At 41.6% G+C, this 25,699-nt stretch overlaps 1 protein-coding gene across 1 annotated transcript; it reads left to right on the top strand.

The window, feature by feature from the left end:
- Positions 1 to 2,662: 2,662 nt before the first annotated feature.
- On the top strand, positions 2,663 to 24,243 carry LOC112255598 (zinc finger protein 2 homolog). Its single transcript, XM_024428526.2, has 2 exons — positions 2,663 to 3,242; positions 22,450 to 24,243. The coding sequence occupies exons 1-2, from the start codon at positions 2,888 to 2,890 to the stop codon at positions 23,661 to 23,663; spliced, it is 1,569 nt and encodes a 522-aa protein (XP_024284294.1). The 5' UTR covers positions 2,663 to 2,887; the 3' UTR covers positions 23,664 to 24,243.
- Positions 24,244 to 25,699: the final 1,456 nt, after the last annotated feature.

Here is a 25,699-nt window from a genome sequence, read left to right as displayed (position 1 = left end):
GGTACTCGAGGTGGTCTTCTGGTCCGACTCAGGAAGCGTGCACAACACCCACCACTCCCGAGTAATTTACTCGCTAATGTCCAATCTCTGGATAATAAAATTGATGATCTCAAGGCAAGAGTTGCTTTTCAGAGGGACACCAGGGATTGGAATGTACTCTGCTTCACGGAAACATGGCTCTCTCTCTATATACTGTCTGACTCTGTAAAGCCAGTTCGGTTCTCAGTACATCCCACCGACAGGAACAAACATCTCTCCGGGAGGCAGAAGGATGGAGGTATATGTTTTATGATTAACGACTTATGGTGTAACTGTGATAACACACATAAACTCAAGTCCTTCTGTTCACCCGACCTAGAATATCTCATAATTAAATGCCGACCGTACTATCTGACAGAGACAAGGAAAACCAGCCACGTCGCGGACACCAACGTCTTGCTTCCAGACAGGCTGAACACCTTCTTCGCTCACTTTGAGGATAATACAGTCCCACCGACGCGGCCCGCTACCAAGGACTGTGGGCTCTCCTTCTACGTGGCCGATGTGAGTAATACATTTAAGCGTGATAACCCTCGCAAGGCTGCCGGCCCAGATGGTATACCTAGCCGTGTCCTCAGAGCATGCGCAGATCAGCTGACTGGTGTGTTCACAGATACATTCAATCTCTCCCTATCCCAGTCTGTTGTCCCCACATGCTTCAAGATGGTCACCATTGTCCCTGTATCTAAGAAAGCAAAGGTAATTGAACTAAATGACTATCGCCACGTACACTCACCTCTGTTATCATGAAGTGCTTTGAGAGACTAGCCAAGGATCATATCACCTCCAACTTACCTGCCTCCCTAGACCTTCTTCAATTTGCTCACCACCCCAATAGATCTACAGACGATGCAATCGCCACCACACTGCACACTGCCCAGTCCCATTTGGACAAGAGGCATACCTATGTTAGAATGCTGTTCATTGACTATAGCTGGAGGAAACAGCAGCAGGAGCACCCCCCTATCCACATTGATGGGACAGCTATCATTCAGAAGGCGAGGTCAGAACCCCTCCTGTCTCAGCCTCCAGTATTTATGCTGCAGTAGTTAATGTGTCGGGGGGCTAGGGTCAGTTTATTATATCTGGAGTACCTCTCCTGTCCTATTCGGTGTCCTGTGTGAATCTAAGTGTGCGTTCTCTAATTCTCTCTTTCTCTCTCTCTCTCTCTCTCTCTCTCTCTCTCTCGGAGGACCTGAGCCCTAGGACCATGCCCCAGGACTACCTGACATGATGACTCCTTGCTGTCCCCAGTCCACCTGACCGTGCCGCTGCTCCAGTTTCAACTGTTCTGCCTTATTATTATTCGACCATGCTGGTCATTTATGAACATTTGAACATCTTGGCCATGTTCTGTTATAATCTCCACCCGGCACAGCCAGAAGAGGACTGGCCACCCCACATAGCCTGGTTCCTCTCTAGGTTTCTTCCTAGGTTTTGGCCTTTCTAGGGAGTTTTTCCTAGCCACCGTGCTTCTACACCTGCATTGCTTGCTGTTTGGGGTTTTAGGCTGGGTTTCTGTACAGCACTTTGAGATATCAGCTGATGTACGAAGGGCTATATAAATACATTTGATTTGATTTGATTTGGTCAGTACAGGTGCATCAAAGCTGTGACCGAGAGACTGAAAAACAGCATCTATCTCAAGGCCATCAGACTGCTAAATAGCCATCACTAGCACATCAGGGGGGGCTGCCTTATAGACATAGATGAGGAATTACTGGCCACTTTTAATAATGGATCACTAGCCACTTTAATAATGTTCCGTATCTAGCATTACTCATCTCATATGTATAAACTGCACAGCACACTATTCTACAGTATCTTAGTCACTTTAAAATTGTGTTTTCATATTGCATCACCCATTTCATATGTATATACTGTATTGCATTCTATACTACACCACTGACTGTTAAACAGCCATGTCCAGCACATCAGAGGCTGCTGCCTATAGACATAGATTAGGAATCACTGGCCACTTTAAGGAAGTGAAACACTAGCCACTTTAATAATGTCTTCGTATCTTTCATTACTCATCTCATATGTGTAAACTGTACTATATACTATTCTACGGTATCTTAGTTACTTAATTGTTTGTAAATATTATGTGACCCATCTCATATGTATATATGGTACTCTATACTATGCCACTGTATCTTAGTCCAATGCAGCTCTAATATATATGTATATATATTCTTAATCCATTCCTTACTTAGATTTATTTTGTATTTTGGGTATATGTTGTGAAACTGTTAGATATTACTTGTTAGATATTACTGCACTGTCGGAACTAGAAGCACAAACATTTCTCTACACCCGCTAAACACGTGTATGGGACCAATACAATTTGATTTGATTTAAATATGTGTATGTGACAAATACAAATTTACTTGATTTGTTTGTTCTTATAGGTAGCCAGATTGTGATTACCACAAAACATTTTACCACACTGTCTTGTTACATTGGTGAGTAAAAACTAATGCTTCCTCATACCCTTTAACTTTTTTGTCTGAAAATAAAATATTAATTTGACTCAACTGCGTTACACACTCCAGTGAGCAGATGGCGATGTCGGGCTTTAAGGCAATGCTGCCAATGTGACGTATAATCTAGTGGACGCGACGCTTCTTACACACAGCAACAGTTAGACAGCCACCTCCGTAGCTTGCTAGCCAAACCGATACAGCTCGTTAGACGCTTTCGTGTATATTAGCCACTATGTTTTAAACCCATGTCTGTTGTCTAGTTAGTTATCCCATTTAATGTAATATTTACTGTGTTGTTATTGATAAACTAGCTGGCTGGTTAAATTAGCACTATCCTAGCAAGCAAGCTGACATCGCCGACCATGACCTCACTAAGCTACTCTCCAACTATTAAAGAAGAGGTCTGCTGGACGGAGAAGGAGGATGCTGTTCGAGTGAAAGAAGAAGAGAAAGAAGTTACAGTAAAAGAAGAGGGAGACGCGTTTAGAGTGAAAGTGGAGGAGGAAGTTACTGTGAAAGAAGAGGAGCAAGAGGAGGATGGAGTTGTCGGAGTGAAAGAAGAGAATAGGGAGATGACTGTCACATCGAAAAAGGAGGAGGAAGAGGAAACTGGATATCTGGGCTCGGTTTCCCAAAGTGGTCTTAAGGCATCCTATGGTTCTACTGATGAAGTTAGCCTTAAAATGCGTTTGGGAAAATCGGCCCAGATTAACACTAGTAAGTACTGTCTTAAAACAGAGGCACAGACTCTGCAGTTTGCTGAACTGACGTGTGGTGTTAAAGGGTACATCTGCAGTTGTTACATCCATATTTAGACTTGATAATTATTTATAGATAGCCATTTATTCTTGAAGAATATAACATATGCCCCATGGGCTTAGTTCAAAGTTTTGTCTTCGCTTGATTATTGTCCAGCTATGTGGTACTGCAAAGAAATACCTAGTTAAGTTGCAGCTGGCCAAGAACAGAGCTGCAGGTCTTGCTCTTAAATGTAATCAGAGGGCTAATATAAATGCTATGTATGCCAGTCTCTTGACTAAGAGTTGAGGAGTTGCAGTTTGGTTGGTTGATTGATTGTTTGTGTGTCTTTTTTAAAGGGGCAACCAAGGATTTAAAAAGCAACAAAATGGTATCCCTGAAAATTGGTTTGGTTAACATCTGAGGGATGGGAGCTGGAGAAATGTAACCACACTCAAATCCACAGAGAAAGCTATTGTAGAAACCTTAACCCAAAACCTAGCGACCTCGTCAAGAAGTAAGGACATCTTGGCGTAACGGTTAAAATGTGTTGTCTTGACTGTGGCTGGGCTCAGTTTTGAGTCTAGCTCAGAGCTCCCCCTGAATTCGCTACACTATGGTTACAAGTAGTCATCCACCGATATGACATTTTTGGCCAATACTGATATCCAATATTTTACTTGCCCAAAAAAACACGATACCAATAACCAATATTTAAAATTTTAGCTGCCTTTTAAGCATTTTGGTACAGTTAAATAGTTAAAACACACACATGGACGCAGCGGTCTAAGGCACTGCATCTCAGTGCAAGAGGTGTCACTACAGTCCCTGGTTCGAACCCAGGCTCTATGACATCCGGCCGTGATTGGGAGTCCCATAGGGCGGCGCACAATTGGCCCCATTATCAGTAAAACATCATCAAAACCTATTTCTTTGACTTACTTGCTGTGCTGTTTCATTGTTCAGTTGTTTCATTCTCAACCAAGATTTCTCATACTAGCTCTAGTTAGTTAGCTAACATCATCTAAAATAACCCTAATTTACAAGATTGTTCTTATTTGATTAATGGTGGTCGGACCCATCTATGTGAAGCTAGCCACAATAAATATTAGCCACAATAGTGGACTTTGCGTTTAGCCTTCAAAATAAAAGTATGTAATTGACAGTGACGCAAATTAATACAAATAGTAGAATTATGCCATAATTGCATAAGCAATGTTGGAGTGTTGTTATATAAAATCAACAAGACAATAATTTGTTAATTTGACAATCAGTTGAAATCACACGGGATGTATTATACTTTAGAATTGCGTTGGGGACATACTTATTTCACTGTATAGCCTTACCTATGGATTGTGGATCAATGACATGGGGTATCAGTCTACTCAGTGACACCCAGAGAACATTAGCGTTGTAGCTCTTATTGCGGGACTCTTAAACAATAGTAAATTGAGCCACATTTATTGTCAAATTATGTGTTTTGAACACTATTCTTGAGGAAAAACAATACTGTGTGGATGTTTTGGAGTCTGATAACTGAGGTGGACATTGGGAAAAAATATATTGTGTATTGAGTAGACTGATACCCCATTTCATTGATCCCCAATCCTTAGGTAAAGCTGTACAGTGTAATATAAATGTCACTACACACAATAGGCTGACTGGGGAGGTGATTTCACACAGTCACAGTGTAGCACAAGCTCAGAAGATAGATGGGGGGCAATCAATTCACATATGGTATCGAGGGCACAGCTGGGGGCAGAGGGAGGTCTTGCAAGTGGCAACCGTGAGAGACTTGTTTCTCGAAAGGTGAATTTTTAGAAGTGTGGCCGATTAATTAGGGCCGATTTCAAGTTTTCATAACAATCGGAAATTGGTATTTTTGGGCACCGATTTCCGATAATTAAAAAAATATATATATATTTTTTTTATACCTTTTATTTAACTAGGCAAGTCAGTTAAGAACACATTCTTATTTTCAATGACTGCCAAGGAACTGTGGGTTAACTGCCTTGTTCAGGGGCAGAACAACAGATTTTCACCTTGTCAGCTCAGGGGTTCCAATCTTGCAACCGCACAGTTAACTAGTCTAACGCTCTAACCATTGCACTCCACGAGTAGCCTGCCTGTTACGCAAATGCAGTAGAAGCCAAGGTAAATTGCTAGCTAGCATTAAACTTATCTTGTAAAAAACAAGCAATCATAATCACTAGTTATACCTACTAATCCAGTTTAGCAGGCAATATTAACCAGGTGAAATTGTGTAATTTCTCTTGCGTTCATTGCACGCAGAGTCAGGGTATATGCAACCGTTTGGGCCGCCTGGGTCATTGCAAACTAATTTGCCAGAATTTTACGTAATTATGACATACATTGAAGGTTGTGCAATGTAACAAGAATATTTAGACTTAGGGATGCCACCCGTTAGATAAAATACAGAACGGTTCCGTCTTTCACTGAAATAATAAACGTTTTGTTTTCTAAATGATCGTTTCCGGATTCTATCATATTAATGACCTAAGGCTCGTATTTCTGTGTGTTATTATGTTATAATTAAGTCTGATTTGATAGAGCAGTCTAACTGAGCAGCAGCAGGCCCGTAATCATTCATTCAAACAGCACTTTCATGCGTTTTGCCAGCAGCTCTTCGCAAGCACATCACTGTTTATGATTTCAAGCCTATCAGCCTAATGGCTGGTGTAACCAATGTGAAATGGTTAGCTAGTTAGCTGGGTGTGCGCTAATACTGTTTCAAATGTCACTCGCTTTTAGATTTGGAGTAGTTATTCCCCTTGCATGGCAAGGGCCGCGGCTTTTGTGGAGTGATGGGTAACGATGCTTCGAGTGTGGCTGTTGTCGATGTGTTCCTGGTTCGAGCCCAGGGGCGAGGAGGGGGACGGAAGCTATACTGTTACACTGTTAATACTATAGTGCCTATAAGAACATCCAATATTCAAAGGTATATGAAATACAAATGGTATAGAGAGAAATAGTCCTATAAATACTATATTAACTACAACCTAAAACCTCTTACCTTGGAATATTAAAGTCTCATGTTAAAAGGAACCACCAACTTTCATATGTTCTCATGTTCTGAGCAAGGAACTTAAACGTTAGCTTTTTTATATGGCACACATTTTTACATGGCACATATTACTTTCTTCTCCAACACTTTGTTTTTGCATTATTTAAACCAAATTGAACGCGTTTCATTATTTATTTGAGGCTAAATTGATTTGATTTATGTTTTATATTAAGTTAAAATAAGTGTTAATTCAGTATTGTTCTAATTGTCATTATTACAAATAAAAAATATATAAAAATCGGCCAATTAATCGGTATTGGCTTTTTTGGTACTCCAATAATCGGAATCGGTATCGGCGTTGAAAAATCATAATTGGTCGACCTCTAATACAGATTTGAATAGTAATACAGAACTCTGCAGGCTATCTTTGCAGTAGATTGCAACACCACCCCGTTTGGCAGTTCTATCTTGGCGGAAAATATTATAGTTCGCGATGGAGATTTCAGGGTTTTTGGTAGTTTTCCTAAGCCAGGATTCAGACACGGCTAAGACATCCGGGTTGGCAGAGTGTGCTAAAGCAGTGAGTAAAACAACCTTAGTGAGTAGGCTTCTTAATGTTAACATGCATGAAACCAAGGCTTTTACGGTTGCAGAAGAGAGCACCTGGGGAGTGGGAGTGGAGCTAGGCACTGCAGGACCTGGATTAACCTCTACATCACCAGAGGAACAGAGGAGAAGTAGGATAAGGGTACGGCTAAATGCTATACGAACTGGCCGTCTAGCACGTTTGGAACGGAGAGAAAAAGGAGCAGGTTTCTGGGCACGAAAGCATAGATTCAAGGCATAGTGTACAGACAAAGGGAAGGTAGGATGTGAGTACATTGGAGGTAAATCTAGGCATTGAGTAATGATGAGAGAGATATTTAAACCAGGTGAGGTCATCGCATATCTAGGAGGTGGGACAACATGGTTGGTTAAGGCATATTGAGCAGGGCTAGAGGCTCTACAGTGAAATAAGACAGTAATCACAAACCATTGATATTAGAGTGAGGCATGCATAGCCAAGTGAACATATGAGTCCAGTGAGTAGTTGGGCTGACTGTGGACACAGTGATTTAGACAGTTAGCAGGCCGATGCTAAGAGTTAGTAGGCCGGGGCTAAACAAGCTAGCAGTTAGCAGACTGGGACTGGCAAGATATCAGTTAGCAGGCAAGCTAGCAGTTAGCAGACCGGGACAGGCAAGCTAGGAGTTAGCAGACCGGGGCTAGAAAGTTAGCCTTTGGGGGATGTTGATAGACCAGTTGTGGAATTAATAGGGTTCCAAGTAGCTCTAGGCATCTAGCAGGTTAGCAGAATGGGCCTTCAGCGGGTGTCGGGCCTGTTGGAATCCTCGGGCAGATTATGTCGGTATTCCAGTCGTAGAGGATCGGCGGGGTTCCGTGCCCTGTACCGGCAGTAGAAGAGGTCCGGATATTGTAGCCCAGGAGTGGGCTTCGGTGGTAGCACAGGAGTCCTGACCGGGCTAGCTTCAGGCTAATTGGTGCTTGCTCCGGGATGGAAACGCTAGCCAGGAGTGGTCACTTGGGATTGCGGTTAGCTAGTTGCGAAGATCCAAATGAAAATGTCCAGAGTTTGCGTAGGAATCCGGGAATATGGAGAGAAATAGATCCGTTATGCTCTGGTTTGAGTCACGTTGTTTGAACTGGCGAGAGCTTTCCGAGCTAAAGGTTAGTTGATGACCGCTAGCAATGGATTGCTAACTGATAGCTGGTAGGTAATTAGCTGGCTAGCTTCATTTGAGGGATTCCAGATCCGAAGTAAATAGAAATACTTTAGAAAAAAGCAGATCTACCCCACATTTGGTGAGGCGTGTTGCAGGAGAGTATTTAGAAGTTAAGGTTTAAGAAAATATTTTTAAAAGATATGCGAAGAAAAAGATGTAAAAAGATATATACAAGGGACACGACAGGACAAAGACGTCTGACTGCTACTCCGTCTTGGAAGAGACGTATATGTCATATGTCGTGAAGCTAATAAGAGTGACGCTATTACTGTGTAACTCCGGTAGGGCAACATGTGTTCCGGTGCTCGTCTTGTTGGCGAAAGCCAACATCACCCATGACAGAGAATGGTTGATTGCAAAGGGCAATGTATTCCATTATCCTGACGTTAATGAATTCCATTATCCTGACGTTAATGTATTTCGCCTTTGAGTTGTCTCGCTGAAATGTTCTTACTCTTTCAAATGACTGCTCGACTTGTTGACTGCTGGATCCACACAGCAGACATTGTGGGCTAGGTTAGGAATGCTGTGTTGAACATGTAGCGCAACATTTTACGTGGCGTCATTACATTATTTACCTACGTTATATTTGATCCCCTGCTGATTTTGTACGTTTGCGCACTGACAAAGAAATGATCAGTCTATAATTTTAATGGTAGGTTTATTTGAACAGTGAGAGGCAGAATAACAACAAAAAAATCCATAAAAACGCATGTCAAAAATGTTATAAATTGATTTGCATTTTAATGAGGGAAATACTTTTTTCCCCTCACTGTATGCACGTCAGTTTTGCACATCGCATTAAACTACACATCGGGCCCATACAGATGTTGGTATTTTTAGCAAATATCAGCTGATTCTGATACGTTCACCGATATATCGTACATCCCTAGTGTCATGACGCTAGCCCTTTCAGTGAATTGACTAGCAGAGATGTAACCCCCCTGTTAGTTTTTATGACTTTACAACCACGTCGTAAATCCACTCAGTGCCTTCGGAAAATATTCAGACACCTTGACTTTTCCCACATTTTGTTACGTTACAACCTTATTCTAAAATTGCATAGGATTGGTTTTTATTTAATCAATCTTCACACAATACCCCATAATGACGAAGCGAAAACAGGTTTTTAGAAATGTTTGCACATTTATTAAAACATAAAAACAGATACCTTGTTTACAGAAGTATTCAGACCCTTTGCTATGAGATGTGAAATTGAGTTCAGGTGCATCCTGTTTCCATTGATCATCCTTAAGATGTTTCTACAACTTGATTGGAGTCCACTTGTGGTAAATTCAATTGATTGGACATGATTTGGAAAGGCACACACCTGTTTACATAACGTCCCACAGTTTACAGTGCATGTCAGAGCAAAAACCAAGGTCGAAGGAATTGTCCATAGAGCTCCAAGACAGGATTGTGTCAAGGCTCAGATCTGGGGAAGGGTAACAAAACATTTATGCAGCTTTGAAGGTCCTCAAGAACACAGTGGCCTCCATTCTTAAATTGAAGAAGTTTGGAACCACCAAGACTCTTCCTAGAGCTGGCCACCCGGCCAAACTGAGCAATTGGGGGAGAAGGGCCTTGGTCAGGGAGGTGACCAAGAACCCGATGGTCACTCTGACAAAGCTCCAGAGTTCCTCTGTGGAGATGGTAGAACCTTCCAGAAGGACAACAATCTCTGCAGCACTCCAACAATCAGGCCTTTATGGTAGAGTCGCCAGACGGAAGCCACTTCTCAGTAAAAGGCACATGCCAGCTTGCGTGAAGTTTGCCAAAAGGCACCTAAAGACTCTCAGACCATGAGAAACAGGATTGTCTGGTCTGATGAAACCAACTCTTTGGCCTGAATGCCAAGCGTCATATCTGGAGGAAACCTGGCACCATCCCTACGGTAAAGCAAGGTGGTGGTAGCATCATGCTATGGGGATTTTTTTCAGCAGCAGGGACTGGGAGACTACTCAGCATTGAGGCAAAGACTAACAGAGAAAACTACAGAGAGATCCTTGATGAAAACCTGCTCCAGAGCGCTCAGGACCTCAGGCTGGGGTGAAGGTTCACCTTCCAACAGAATAACAACCCTAAGCACCCAGCCAAGTCACTGCAGGAGTGGCTTCGGACAAGTCTCTGAATGTCCTTGAGTGGCCCAGCCAGAGCCCGGACTTAAACCCGATCGAACATCTCTGGAGAGACCTGGAAATAGCTGTGCAGCAACGCTTCCCATCCAACGTGACAGATCTTGAGAGGATCTGCAGAGAAGAATGGGAGGAACTCACCAAGTACTGGTGTGCCAAGCTTGTAGCGTCATACCCAAGAAAGTACTGAGTAAAGGGTCTGAATACTATTGAAGTTTTTTTATTTTTCATAAATTAGCAAACATTTCTGAACCTGTTTTTGCTTTGTCATTATGGGGTATTGTGTGTAGATTGATGAGAAAAAATAACTTAATACATTTTAGAATAACATGGAAAAAGTCAAGGGAGCTGAATACTTTCTGAAGGCATTGTATATACAAAAGTATGTGGACACCTTCAAATTAGTTGATGTGGCTATTTCAGCTATACCTGTTGTTGACAGGTGTATACAATAGAGCACACAGCCATGCAATCTCCATAGACAAACATTGCCAGTAGAATGGCCTTATTGAAGAGCTCAGCAACTTTCAACGTGGCACTGTCATAGGAGGCCGCCTTTACAGCAAGTCAGTTTGTCAAATCTCTTTCCTGCTCGAGCTGACCCGGTCAACTGTAAGTGCTGTTATTGTGAAGTGGAAATGTATAGGAGCACCATGGCTCTGCCGCGATGTGGTAGGCTACACAAGCTCATAGAACGGGACCACCGAGTACTGGAGTGTGTAGCTCGTAAAAATAGTCTGTCTTCGTCTGCTACACTCTCTACCGAGTTCCAGACTGTCTCTGGAAGCAACGTTAGCACAATAACTGTTTGTCGGGAGCTTCATGAAATGGGTTTCCATGGCCGAGCAGCCACACACAGGCCTAAGATCACCATGCACAATGCCAAGCGTCGGCTGGAGTGGTGTAAAGCTCGCCTCCAATGGACTCTGGAGCAGTGGAAACACATTCTCTGGAGTGATGAATCACGCTTCACCATCTGGCAGTCCGACGGACAAATCTGGATTTGAGAACGCTACCTGCCCAAATGCATAGTGCCAACTGTAAAGTTTTGTGGAGGAGGAATAGTAGGGTTGTTTTTCATGGTTCTGACTAAGCCCTTTAATTCAGGTGAAGGGAAATCTTAATGCTACGATTCTATGCTTCCAACTTTGGGGCAACAGTTTGGGGAAGGCCCTTACCTGTTTCAGCATGACTATGCCTCCATGCACAGAGCGAGGTCTATACATAAATAGTTTGTTGAGATCGGTGTGGAAGAACTTGACTGGCCTGCACAGAGCCCTGACCTCAACCCCATCAAACACCTTTGCGATGAATTGGAACGCCGACTGCGAGCCATGCCTAATCGCCCAACCTCCGTAATGCGCTTGTGGCTGAATGGAAGTAAGTCCCCGCAGCCATGTTCCAACATCTAGTGGAAAGCCTTCCTAGAAGAGTGGAGGCTGTTATACCAATAAAGAGGGGACCGTCTTCATATTAATGCCCATGATTTTGGAATGAGATGTTCGACGAGGCCCAGATGGCATCCCTAGCCGCATCCTCAGAGCAGTCTCTGATCAGCTGGCAGGAGTGTTTACGGACATTCAATCTCTCCCTATCCCAGTCTCTTGTCCCAACTTGCTTCAAGATGTCCGCTATTGTTACTGTGTCCAAGAAAGCAAAATGAACTTCCCTAAATGACTATCGCCTGTAGCACTCACTTCTGTCATCATGAAGTGCTTTGAGAAGCTAGTTAAGTTCCTCGGCGTATACATCGCTGACAATCTGAATACTAAATGCCCGCTTGGAGCTAGGAACACCCGCAAAGAAATCTGCTAAATATGTGTATGCGAGGCAATAAAATTTGATTTGACGAGCAGGTGTCCATATACTTTTGGTCATATATTGTAGATGTCCAAGCCTACCTCTTTCAGGTAATACATTCAATGCATTATTAGCCTTATATTTAGCTCGTTAATAATGGATTATGCATAATAAGCTTCTAACTTATAGCCTCTGCCTCTTGTGCAATACGCACTCACCTGCCTCCTTAAATAAAGTTAAGTTGGAGTCCCATGCAGGAAAAGCTAGACTAGAATAGCTTGCTGGACTGTTTTTATTTTTGAATTTCTTATACAAATAGACTATTCGAAGAGGGACGCTAGCTCTTGTTTTCTGAATGTTAAATACAGCAGCCAATAGAACTCACTGGTAGTTTGAAATAAGAGCGAATGCGCGATTGCAGTAGGCTAAAACAGTTATTTATTCAGATCCATAACCATTTGATCTTCATGAAGAGTTGTGAAAGTCTTCTGCATCTAATTCTAATCCTATATTATTCAAGGATGTCATTAGAATGATGAAGATTAGTACAACACAACTTATTTAATTTAACTGTTTACAGCAAAGAAGGAATGAAGCAACAATAGAGAGAAAGAGATAGGCTAATAACATTAGCGGAAACATTATGAAAGGTATATGTGTCAGCCTACTAATTATACAAATAGGCCCTGTTATATTTCAAAATTACATTTGTTAGCTTATACTTGTAACTTTGTAGGCAGCATGTGCTGCACCAGAATCATATGTTCTCTTCCCTGCTTTATCATGGTTTGAAAGATGTATAGTTGAAGTCGGAAGTTTACATACACTTAGGTTGGAGTCATTAAAACTAGTTTTTCAACCACTCCACAAATTTATTGTTAACAAATTATAGTTTTGTGAAGTTGGTTAGGACATCTACTTTGTGCATGACACAAGTAATTTTTCCAACAATTGTTTACGGACATATAATTTCACTTCTAATTCACTATCACAGTTGCAATGGGTCAGAAAATGGCATTTTAATGGCATAGAAGCTTCTGATAGGCTAATTGATATAATTTGAGTCAATTGGAGGTGTACCTGTGGATGTGTTTTAAGGCCTACCTTCAAACTCAGTGCCTCTTTGCTTGACATCATGGGAAAATCTAAAGAAATCAGCCAAAACCTCAGAAAAACAATTGTAGACCTCCACAAGTCTGCTTCATCCTTGGGAGCAATTTCCAAACGCCTGAAGGTACCACATTCATCTGTACGAACAATAGTACAGATGAACACCATGGGACCACGCAGCCGTCATACCGCTCAGGAAGGAGACGCGTTCTGTCTCCTGGAGATGAACGTACTTTGGTGCAAAAAGTGTAAATCAATCCCAGAAGAACAGCAAAGCACCTTGTGAAGATGCTGGAGGAAACAGGTACAAAGTATCTATATCCACAGTAAAACGAGTCCTATATCGACATAACCTGAAAGGCCACTCCTCCAAACCCGCCAAAAAAGCCAGACTACAGTTTGCAACTGCACATGGGGACAAAGATCGTACTTTTTGTAGAAAAGTAATCTGGTCTGATGATACAAAAATAGAACTGTTTGGCCATAATAACCATCGTTATACTTGGAGGAAAAAGGGGGAGGCTTGCAAGCCGAAGAACACCATCCCAACCGTGAAGCACGGGGGTGGCAGCATCATGATGTGGGGGTGCTTTGCTGCAGGAGGGACTGGTGCACTTCACAAAATAGATGGCATCATGAGGAAGTAAAATTATGTGGCTATATTGAAGCAACATCTCAAGACATCAGTTAGGAAGTTAAATCTTGGTCACAAATGGGTCTTCCAAATGTACAATGACCGTAAGCATACTTCCAAAGTTGTGGCAAAATGGCTTAAGGACAACAAAGTGAAGGTATTGGAGTGGCCATCACAAAGCCCTGACGTCAATCTCATAGAACATTTGTGGGCAGAACTGAAAAAGTGTGTGCGAGCAAGGAGGCCTACAAACCTGACTCAGTTACACCAGCTCTGTCAGGAGGAATGGGCCAAAATTCACCCAACTTATTGTGGGAAGCTTGTGGAAGGCTACCCGAAACGTTTGACCCAAGTTAAACAAGTAAAAGGCAATGCTACCAAATAGTAATTGAGTGTATGTAAACTTCTGTCCCACTTGGAATGTGAAGAAAGAAATAAAAGCTGAAATAAATCATTATCTCTACTATTATTCTCACATTTCACATTCTTAAAATAAAGTGGTGATCCTAAATGACCTAAGACAGGGAATTTTTACTATGATTAAATGTCAGGAATTGTAAAAAACTGAGTTTAAATATATTTGGCTAAGGTGTATGTAAACTTCTGACTTCAACTGTATGTAATTCCAGTTTGTATAATACAGTACAGTAATGCAGTTCACACTAAAAAATTATCCTACTGGAGCTAGTTTCAAATCAAACCAAATTTTAATTGTCACATGCGTCAAATACAACTGGTGTAGACTTTATCGTGAAATGCTTACTTACAAGCCCTTAATCAGTTCAATAAATAGTTAAGAAAATATTTACCTAAGAGAGCATATAGCTATCTACATCTATGGGCTTTTATGTTTTTCTGTCGTGCATAATGTGCAGTAGGCTATATAATTGGCTACAGTATATGTATTGGATAAGGCACAATCATTTGGGATTTTTTTGGGCTTGGGCTCATTAAATGTCTAATGTAGGGCTCATATTTAATGTATAGCTCTCATCAAATCCAGACAGGCCTATTTATGTGCTTTTGAATGACACTTATAGTTTTGGCGGGAAATATCGGGTTACCCAGGAGAACATTTATTTATTCTCTGGGAAAATATTCAACCCTAGTTAAGCAATAACTCAAGGAGGGGGTGTGGTATATGGCAAGTATACCATGGGTAAGGGCTGTTCTTACGCATGACGTGATGCGGAGCGCCTAGATATAGCCCTTAGCCGCGGTATATTGACCATATACTATAAACCCCAGAGAGCAGTAAAAATAAATGTTTTGTCAGCCAATCAGCATTCAGGGCTCGAACCCCCAGTTTATAATGTATTTTATTTCTTTAAGTTCACATGTGGAACTGCATGAAATGTGTATTTACTTTTGTTTCTAATCATTTAGAAAACTTTGAGCAAAAACAGTTTTTAGCAAATTTAAAAAACGAAATATTCCATTTACACAAGTATTCAGACCCTTTACTCAGTACTTTGTTGAAACACCTTTGGCAGTGATTACAGTCTCGTGTCTTCTTGGGTGTAACACTACAAGTTTGGCACACCTGTATTTGGGGAGTTTCTCCCATTCTTCTCTGCAGACCCTCTCAAGCTCTGTCAGGTTTTATGGGGAGCGTTGCTCCACAGCTATTTTCAGGTCTCTCCAGAGATGTTAGATTAGTTTTAAAGTCCAAATATGGATGTACCAAGCCTGGCTCATGCAGCCCGTGGCAACCTGATGATGCCGAGTCACGTCATAAACAAGTACGTGGTGGAAAACAACAGACGTTTGCCATCTGTGCCCATTCAGCAGCCTAGATATACCAGGTTATTACTTCTACACAAACACTTTTTGGGGTTCTCATAGGTTTACAATTGTTGTTTTGATTATTTCTTGAACTGCCGCTACGATAATATTTGGTTGTGATAGTTGCAAAATACCTATTTTTGGATGCAGCACTTGTTAGCTTGAATGCTAACGCTCATTGACAGGCTCGTAGCAAAGCTAGCCAAAGAGCATTTTACTGGTTGAAGTGTTTAAGTATAAAGCAGTTGCGATGATGACACAAAATTAAGCAGGACATTCAAACAAACCTTACAATTGTAATCCAAAAGTGGTGTGAAATGCACTCAAACAACATTTTTTCGCTGGCATCCTAAGAGGACTCCCATGAGTTTTTCCCCATGGTGGGGAAATTGTGAATAGCAACACAGCTTAATGTGAGTTTTCTTGAGTAGCACTCCCGATCTTGTACTGGTAATGTGCAGTAATTTACGGAATACATAGAAAAAACCCACACTGAACAAAAATATAAACACAACATGTAAAGTGTTGGTCTCATGTTTCATGAGCGAAGTAATAGATCCCTGAAATTTCCATACGGACAAAAAGCGTATTTCGCAAATTGTGTGCACAAATTTATTTACATCCCTGTTAGAGCATTTATCCTTTGCCAAGGTAACCCATCCATCTGACAGGTGTATCATATCACGGTCGCCAGGTGTACGGTGTTTCCTCCGACACATTGGTGCGGCTGGCTTCTGGGTTAAGTGGGCATTGTGTCAAGAAGCAGTGCGGCTTGGCTGGGTTGTGTTTAGGAGGACTCACGGCTCTCAACCTTCGCCTCTCCCAAGTCGGTACGGGAGTTGCGGCGATGGAACAAGACTGTAACTACCAATTGGATACCATGAAATTGGGGAGAAAAAGGGGTTTTATTTGTATACAAATATATATACACACACACACAGTGGGGCAAAAAAGTATTTAGTCAGCCACCAATTGTGCAAGTTCTCCCACTTAAAAAGATGAGAGAGGCCTGTAATTTTCATTACAGGTACACTTCAACTATAAAAAAAATCCAGAAAATCACATTGTAGGATTTTTTATGAATTTATTTGCAAATTATGGTGGAAAATAAGTATTTGGTCAATAACAAAAGTTTATCTCAATACTTTGTTATATACCCTTTGTTGGCAATGACAAAGGTCAAACGTTTTCTGTAAGTCTTCACAAGGTTTTCACACACTGTTGCTGGTATTTTGGCCCATTCCTCCATGCAGATCTCCTCTAGAGCAGTGATGTTTTGGGGCTGTTGCTGGGCAACTCGGACTTTCAACTCCCTCCAAAGATTTCTATGGTGTTGAGATCTGGAGACTGGCTAAGCCACTCCTGGACCTTGAAATGCTTCTTACGAAGCTACTCCTTCGTTGCCCGGGCGGTGTGTTTGGGATCATTGTCATGCTGAAAAACCAGCCACGTTTCATTTTCAATGCCCTTGCTGATGGAAGGAGGTTTTCACTCAAAATCTCACGATACATGGCCCCATTCATTCTTTCCTTTACACGGATCAGTCGTCCTGGTCCCTTTGCAGAAAAACAGCCCCAAAGCATGATGTTTCCACCCCCATGCTTCACAGTAGGTATGGTGTTCTTTGGATACATCTCAGCATTCTTTGTCCTCCAAACACAACAAGTTTTTACCAAAAAGTTATATTTTGGTTTCATCTGACCATATGACATTCTCCCAATCTTCTTCTGGATCATCCAAATGCTCTCTAGCAAACTTCAGACGGGCCTGGACATGTACTGGCTTAAGCAGGGAGACACGTCTGGCACTGCAGGATTTGAGTCCCTGGCGGTGTAGTGTGTTACTGATGGTAGGCTTTGTTACTTTGGTCCCAGCTTTCTGCAGGTCATTCACTAGGTCCCCCCGTGTGGTTCTGGGATTTTTGCTCACCGTTCTTGTGATCATTTTGACCCCACAGGGTGAGATCTTGCGTGGAGCCCCAGATCGAGGGAGATTATCAGTGGTCTTGTATATCTTCCATTTCCTAATAATTGCTCCCACAGTTGATTTCTTCAAACCAAGCTGCTTACCTATTGCAGATTCAGTCTTCCCAGCCTGGTGCAGGTCTACAATTTTGTTTCTGGTGTCCTTTGACAGCTCTTTGGTCTTGGCCAGAGTGGAGTTTGGAGTGTGACTGAGGTTGTGGACAGTTGTCTTTTTATACTGATAACAAGTTCAAACAGGTGCCATTAATACAGGTAACGAGTGGAGGACAGAGAAGCCTCTTAAAGAAGAAGTTACAGGTCTGTGAGAGCCAGAAGTCTTGCTTCTTTGTAGGTGACCAAATACTTATTTTCCACCATAATTTGCAAATAAATTCATAAAAAATCCTACAATGTGATTTTCTGGATTTTTTTTTTTCATTTTGTCTGTCATAGTTGAAGTGTACCTATGATGAAAATTACAGGCCTCTCTCATCTTTTTAAGTGGGATAACTTGCACAATTGGTGGCTGACTAAATACTTTTTTGCCCCACTGTATACTGCTCAAAAAAATAAAGGGAACACTTTAAACAACACAATGTAACTCCAAGTCTATCATACTTCTGTGAAATCAAACTGTCCACTTAGGAAGCAGCACTGATTGACAATAAATGTCACATGCTATTGTGCAAATGAAATAGACAACAGGTGGAAATTATAGGCAATTAGCAAGACACCCCCAATAAAGGAGTGGTTCTGCAGGTGGTGACCACAGACCACTTCTCAGTTCCTATGCTTCCTGACTGATGTTCTGGTCACTTTTGAATGCTGGCGGTGCTTTCACTCTAGTGGTAGCATGAGACGGAGTCTACAACCCACACAAGTGGCTCAGGTAGTGCAGCTCATCCAGGGTGGCACATCAATGCGAGCTGTGGCAAGAAGGTTTGCTGTGTCTGTCAGCGTAGTGTCCAGAGCATGGAGGCGCTACCAGCAGACAGGCCAGTACATCAGGAGACGTGGAGGAGGCCGTAGGAGGGCAACAACCCAGCACCAGGACCGCTACCTCCGCCTTTGTGCAAGGAGGAGCAGGAGGAGCACTGCCAGAGCCCTGCAAAATGACCTCCAGCAGGCCACAAATGTGCATGTGTCTGCTCAAACTGTCAGAAACGGACTCCATGAGGGTGGTATGAGGGCCCGACGTCCACAGGTGGGGGTTGTGCTTACAGCCCAACACCGTGCAGGACGTTTTTCATTTGCCAGAGAACACCAAGATTGGCAAATTCGCCACTGGCGCCCTGTGCTCTTCACAGATGAAAGCAGGTACACACTGAGCACATGTGACAGACGTAACAGAGTCTGGAGACGCCGTGGAGAACGTTCTGCTGCCTGCAACATCCTCCAGCATGACCGGTTTGGCGGTGGGTCAGTCATGGTGTGGGGTGTCATTTCTTTGGGGGGCCGCACAGCCCTCTATGTGCTCGCCAGAGGTAGCCTGACTGCCATTAGGTACCGCGATGAGATCCTCAGACCCCTTGTGAGACCATGTGCTGGTGCGGGTTGGCCCTGGGTTCCTCCTAATGCAAGACAATGCTAGACCTCATGTGGCTGGAGTGTGTCAGCAGTTCCTGCAAGAGGAAGGCATTGATGCTATGGACTGGCCTGCCCGTTCCCCAGACCTGAATCCAATTGAGCACATCTGGGACATCATGTCTCGCTCCATCCACCAACACCACGTTGCACCACAGACTGTCCAGGAGTTGGCGGATGCTTTAGTCCAGGTCTGGGAGGAGATCCCTCAGGAGACCATCCGCCACCTCATCAGGAGCATGCCCAGGCGTTGTAGGGAGGTCATACAGACACGTGGAGGCCACACACACTACTGAGCCTAATTTTGACTTGTTTTAAGGTTATTACATCAAAGTTGGATCAGCCTGTAGTGTGGTTTTCCACTTTAGTTGTGAGTGTGACTCCAAATCCAGACCTCCATGGGTTGATAAATTTGATTTCCATTGATCATTTTTGTGTGATTTTGTTGTCAGCACATTCAACTATGTAAAGAAAAAAGTATTTAATAAGAATATTTCATTCATTCAGATCTAGTATGTGTTATTTTAGTGTTCCCTTAATTTTTTTGAGCAGTGTAAATATATTACTAATAAAAAGACACATGATCATTACACAGGTACATCTTGTGCTGGGGACAATAAAAGGCCACTCTAAATTGTGCAGTTTTGTCTCACAGCACAATGCCACAGATGTCTCAAGTTTTGAGGGAGTGTGCAATTGGCATGCTGACTGCAGGAATGTCCACCAGAGCTGTTGCCTGAGAATTGAATGTTCATTACTCTAACATAAGCCATCGCAACGTCATTTTAGAGAATTTGGCAATAGGTCCAACCGGCCTCACACTGCAGACCACGTGTATGGCATCTTGTGGGCGAGTGATTTGCTGATGTCAACGTTGTGAACAGAGTGACCCATGGTGGGGTTATGGTAAGGGCAGGCATAAGCTATGGACATCAAATACATTTGCATTTTATCGATGGCCATTGGAATGCACAGAGATACTGTGACGAGATCCTGAGGCCTATTGTGGTGCATTTTATCTGCCTCCATCACCTCATGATTCAGCATGATAATGCACGGCCCAATGTTGAAAGGATCTGTACACAATTCCTGGAAGCTGAACATTTTCTAGTTCTTCCATGCCCTGCATACTTACCAGACATGTCACCTGATGAGCATGTTAGCGATGCTCTGGATCAACGTGTACAACCGCATGTTCCAGTTCCCGCCAATATCCAGCAACTTCGCACAGCAATTGAAGAGGAGTGGGACAACATTCCACAGACCACAATCAACAGCCTGATCAACTCTATGTGAAGGAGATGTTGCACTGCATGAGGCAAATGGTGGTCACACCAGATACTGCCCCTTTTAAAAAATATATAAATTAGCAGTCAAAAATTTGAACACATCTACTCATTCAAGGGTTTTTCTTTATTTTTTGCTATTTTCTACATTGTAGAATTATAGTGGAGACATCACAACTATGAAATAACACATATGGAATCATGTTGTAACCAAAAAAGTGTTCATCAAATCAAAATATATTTGAGATTCTTCAAAGTAGCCACCCTTTGCCTTGATGACGGCTTTGCACACTCTGGCATTCTCTCAATCAGCTTCATGAGGAATGCTTTTCCAACATACTTGAAGAAGTTCCCACATACTGAGCACTTGTTGGCTGCTTTTCCTTTGCTCTGTGCTCCAACTCACCCCAAACCATCTCAATTGGGTTTCGGTCAGGTGATTGTGGAGGCCAGGTCACTCTCCTTGGTCAAATGAGTCCCACAAACCAGATGGGATGTCCTATTGCTGCAGAATGCTGTGGTAGCCATGCTGGTTAAGTGTGCCTTGAATTCTAAATCACAGACAGTGTCACCAGCAAAATCACACCTCCTCCTTCAAGGTGGGAACCACACATGCGCCGATCATCTGTTCACCTACTCTGTGTCGCACAAAGACACGGCAGTTGGATCCAAAAATCTAATTTGGACTCATCAGACCAAAACACAGATTTCCAACCGGTCTAATGTCCATTGCTTGTGTTTCTTGGCCCAAGCAAATCTCTTCTTATTATTGGTGTCCTTTAGTAGTGGTTTCTTTGCAGCAATTCAACCATGAAGGCCTGATTCACGTAGTCTCCTCTGAACAGTTGTTGAGATGTGTCTGTTACTTGAACTCTGAAGCATTTATTTGGGCTGCAATCAACTCTAATGAACGTATCCTCTGCAGTAGAGGTAACTGGGTCTTCCTTTCCTGTGGCGGTCCTCATGAGAGCCAGTTTCATCATAGCACTTGATGGTTTTTGCAACTGCACTTGAAGAAACTTCTTGAAATGTTCTTGATTACTTGAAGACATGAAGGTCAGTTAATGATGGACTGTCGTTTCTCTTTGCTTATCTGAGCTGTTCTTGCCATAATATGGACTTGGTCTCATCTTTATACCACCCCTACCTTGTCACAACACAACCGATTGGCTAAAACGCATTAAGAAGGAAAGAAATTCCACAAAGGAACTTTTAACAAGGCACACCGGTCAATTGAAATGCATTCCTGGTGACTACCTCATGAAGCTGGTTGAGAGAATACCAAGAGTGTGCAAAGCTGTCATCAAAGCCTAGGGTGGCTACATTGAAGAATCTCAAATATATTTTGATTTAACACTTTTTTTTTTGATTACTACATGATTTCACATGTGTTGTTTCATAGTTTTGATATCTTCACTATTATTCTACAATGTAGAAAATATTTAAAATAAAGATGAACCCTTTAATGAGTAGGTGTGTCCAAACTTTTGACTGGTACTATATATGTGACTAACAGATGCATATCTGTATTCCCAGTCATGTGAAATCCATAGATTAGGGCCTAATGAATTTATTTCAGTTCACTGATTTCCTTATATGAACTGTAACTATGTAAAAATGTTTAAATTGTTGCATGTTGCAGTTATATTTTTGTTCTGTATAAAATCTTAGCTCACCATTTTTGCTCCATGCAGATCTACTGCATCCGTAACTAGCGGTTTCTGCATTAGCATGGAGCTAACATTAGCGTGCACACCGCCCTCATGTGGCAAATTTGAGCAAACCTAGAAGGGAGCCTGCCTATATTGGTGACCAAAAGTCATCTGGCACAGAACAAAGGGTTTCAGAAAGTCTCATTTATTTCTAGCCTAGAATAATCCACTTTACCACTAATGTGAAAAAATATAAAATATGATTGTTGTTGTCACTTGACTGTCTTTAAGACAATTGACAAATACATTTGTAAAAGCATTTATACTTCATTAGACAGTCATGGGCATCACCTTTTAGCTGAAATAAACAGAAGATTTCTGCTGTTGTGGGCCTTTAACCATCTGTCTGACTTTGTTGTTCACACAGGAGAGAGACTTGACTATCGTGGATCCTCTGTAGAGCCTCAACAATATCATGACGCTGACGAGGCAGAGAAGAGTCTCTCCACATCAGAACACCTCAAGAAAAACCAGCGGAAACCCACAGGGAAGAAATCTCACCGATGCTCCGACTGTGGGAAGAGTTACTCAAGATCAGATTCACTAAAGGTACACCAGAGAATTCACAATGGAGAGAAACCTTATACCTGTGATCAATGTGGGAAGAGTTTTGTTACATCTAGCCGTCTGACTATACACCAGAGAACACATACAGGAGAGAAGCCATATAGCTGTGATCAATGTGAGAAGAGTTTTGTTAGGTCTAGCCATCTGACTATACACCAGAGAACACACACAGGAGAGAAATCTTACCATTGCTCTGACTGTGGAAAGAGTTACTCAAGATCAGATTCACTAAAAGTACACCAGAGAATTCACACTGGAGAGAAACCTTTTATCTGTTATCAGTGTGGGAAGAGTTTTAATGGTCCAAGCAGCATGAAAACACACCAGGGAATTCAGGCTGGAGAGAAACCTCATTGCTGCTTTGACTGCGGGAGGAGATTCACCCCTTCAGAGGACCTTAAAAAACGTCAGAGAATTCATACAGGAGTGAAACCTTATAACTGTTATCAATGTGGGAAGAGTTTTACTGAATCTAGGCAGCTGACAATACATCAGAGAGCACACACAGGAGAGAAACCTTACCCCTGCCCTAACTGTGGAAAGAGTTTTGTTTCTTCAGTACATTTAAAATCACACCAGAGAACACACACTGGAGAGAAGCCTTATAGCTGTAATCAATGTGGGAAGAGTTTTACTCACTCAAGCTGCCTGATGGTACATCGGAGAACACACACAGGAGAGAAACCTTATAGCTGTAACCAATGTGGGAAGAGCTTTGTTACATCTAGCCGTCTGACTATACACCAGAGAACACACACAGGAGAGAAGCCTTATAGCTGTGATCAATGTGGGAATAGTTTTACTACATCTAGCCATCTGACTATGCACCAGAGAACACACACAGGAGAGAAGCCTTATAGCTGTGATCAATGTGGGAAGAGTTTTACTACATCTAGCCATCTGACTATGCACCAGCGGACACACACAGGAGAGAACCCTTATAGCTGTAATCAATGTGGGAAGAGATACACTGGTAGAAAATCTCTGATTAAACATCAGAAAATACATATATGAGGACATTGTACCATGATTTCAATTAAATAATGTCACAATGTAGAATGTTTTTAACATTGTAGTAGGAGTATTTTAATGTCACAATGTATAACCCTAAACGTTTGCCCCCCCATTCTATTGATATTAGCCTCATAAGGGCAAAAAACAGGCTCTGAATTGAAAGAGCACTATTTATGTGATTAACAAAGAAAGTGTTGCGTTACACTTACCGTGTTGGGACCCACTTGAAAAAAAATGCAACACCTCAAAATGTAGCTAGATGTTTTCTACAAATTGTCCTCTAACCAGTGATGTAAACATTATTCCCAGATTCCATGTGGTTTTTGAGCTGTTAGTTTTAACAGGACATTTAACCTCATCTCCCCCTCTCGTGCAACTGATTTCAATGTGATATCTATATGAGTGATGACATAAGTGTTGCATATCTCTTAATTTCTGCGACCCCTAAATTTAAACGCATTACTCCAAAATGTTGCGGACTGAAATTCCACAAAGAACTTTTAACAAGGCACACCTGTTAATTGAAATGCATTCCAGGTGAAGCTGGTTGAGAGAATGCAAAGCTGTCATCAAGGCAAAGGGTGGCTACTTTGAAGAAATTCAAATATAAAATATGTTTTCTATATGTGTTATTTCATAGTTGTGATGTCTTTACTATTATTCTCCAATGTATAAAATAGTAAAAACAAAGAAGAACCCTTGAATGAGTAGGTGTGTCCAAACTTTTGACTGGTATTGTACGTTCACTTTTGGTTGACAGTGAAAGTTGAAAATACACATGTTTCAGTTTGTTATTTCAATGACTTGATAACAACTTAATTTCAAAATACTTGCAGCTTATACACATGGACAGAATATTAAAAAATTGGTCTTAATACAATTGTTAACAATCGTACATCACTCTAGTATTTATACACACTATTTATTTACAACATTCAAGTGCTAATTGTATTTATTCCTCGTCTGAAGAAGCGTGACTCAAATCACCTACTCATGTCAAACATCCAGCGTGGCAAAATATATATATTTCGTATTATTCCATGCCTCACCATTAAGGGAATTATTGCCAATACCTATTAACAAAGGGGTGTACATTTGGTTTTGATATGTCATATTTACATTTCATGTAACATTTGGTCATCTTAATTATTCATGCACCAACTTTTTACAAGTATTTTGTTTACAAACAATGGAGTAAAACAAACTTATATTTTGGGTTGGACATTGCATCCTATTCTTATTATTTTAGCTAATGGCATTTCCTGCTCGTTAGTCTTTCAGTTTTTATCGTTATTCTTTAGTTTTTTTTATCCTCTTATGTTTGTTGTGTAGTAAATATTTCAGTTCTTTTTTTATTTTTCTATGAAGTGCATTGTGTTGCATCCATGTCTGAAATGTGCTATATAAATAAAGCATAAGTTAATTTTAACATATTGCTAAACAAATGGAACCAATGACCAACTTCACCCAATCCAGTGCATGTTTGTTGAAAAGGAAAAATGTTGAAATCAATAATGCGTCAAAGGACCCAACTACTAAAAACTGAAAGAAACAAATGGATCAAACAGATCAATCCCACTTTTCAAGCCTGCTGAAGGCATGGTAAACACCACCCCGGGCTCTACCAGGGGCACACTTGAGGTGGTCTCCCACAGCTCTGCATACTGTATGTGGCAGTAGGTAGTACCAATGCCTGACCTAGCGCCTGAAGACAAAATTCAGACACCGATTCCAAATGATGGTCATTAAATGATTCCATTATTTTCAATACATGAAGTAATAGCTTCAAAATAGATGTCTACCATCTCTATAATGAATAGGCTGATCAAAATATAGCATAGTCATTTCGAGTTTCAATAATAATAAATCAGTTATTTATTGCTTTTCTTATGTGCCAAAAGTGACAAAACAGTGTGAGCCAGCAATCTTTCTTTACATTGAGCATCACCCCTTACCTGCGATATCGTGATTTGTCAAAATGATCAGTGATGCAAAATCTGCATACCTGAACAAAGTTCCTCGTTAGTCGTTGCACA

This window comes from Oncorhynchus tshawytscha, linkage group LG01 (assembly GCF_018296145.1).
Source record: "Oncorhynchus tshawytscha isolate Ot180627B linkage group LG01, Otsh_v2.0, whole genome shotgun sequence".
Classification (NCBI taxonomy): Eukaryota; Metazoa; Chordata; class Actinopteri; order Salmoniformes; family Salmonidae; genus Oncorhynchus; species Oncorhynchus tshawytscha.
The sequence above is the reverse complement of the archived record's forward strand: the minus strand, read 5'-3'. Positions and strand labels throughout refer to the sequence as shown.

Excerpts from the sequence above, each read along its gene's own strand:
- LOC112255598 (XM_024428526.2), top strand. The coding sequence starts at position 2,888 with ATGACCTCACTAAGCTACTCTCCAACTATTAAAGAAGAGGTCTGCTGG. Across the intron at positions 3,243-22,449 it reads ATCGGCCCAGATTAACACTA|GAGAGAGACTTGACTATCGT; the intron begins GTAAGTACTGTC and ends TTGTTCACACAG.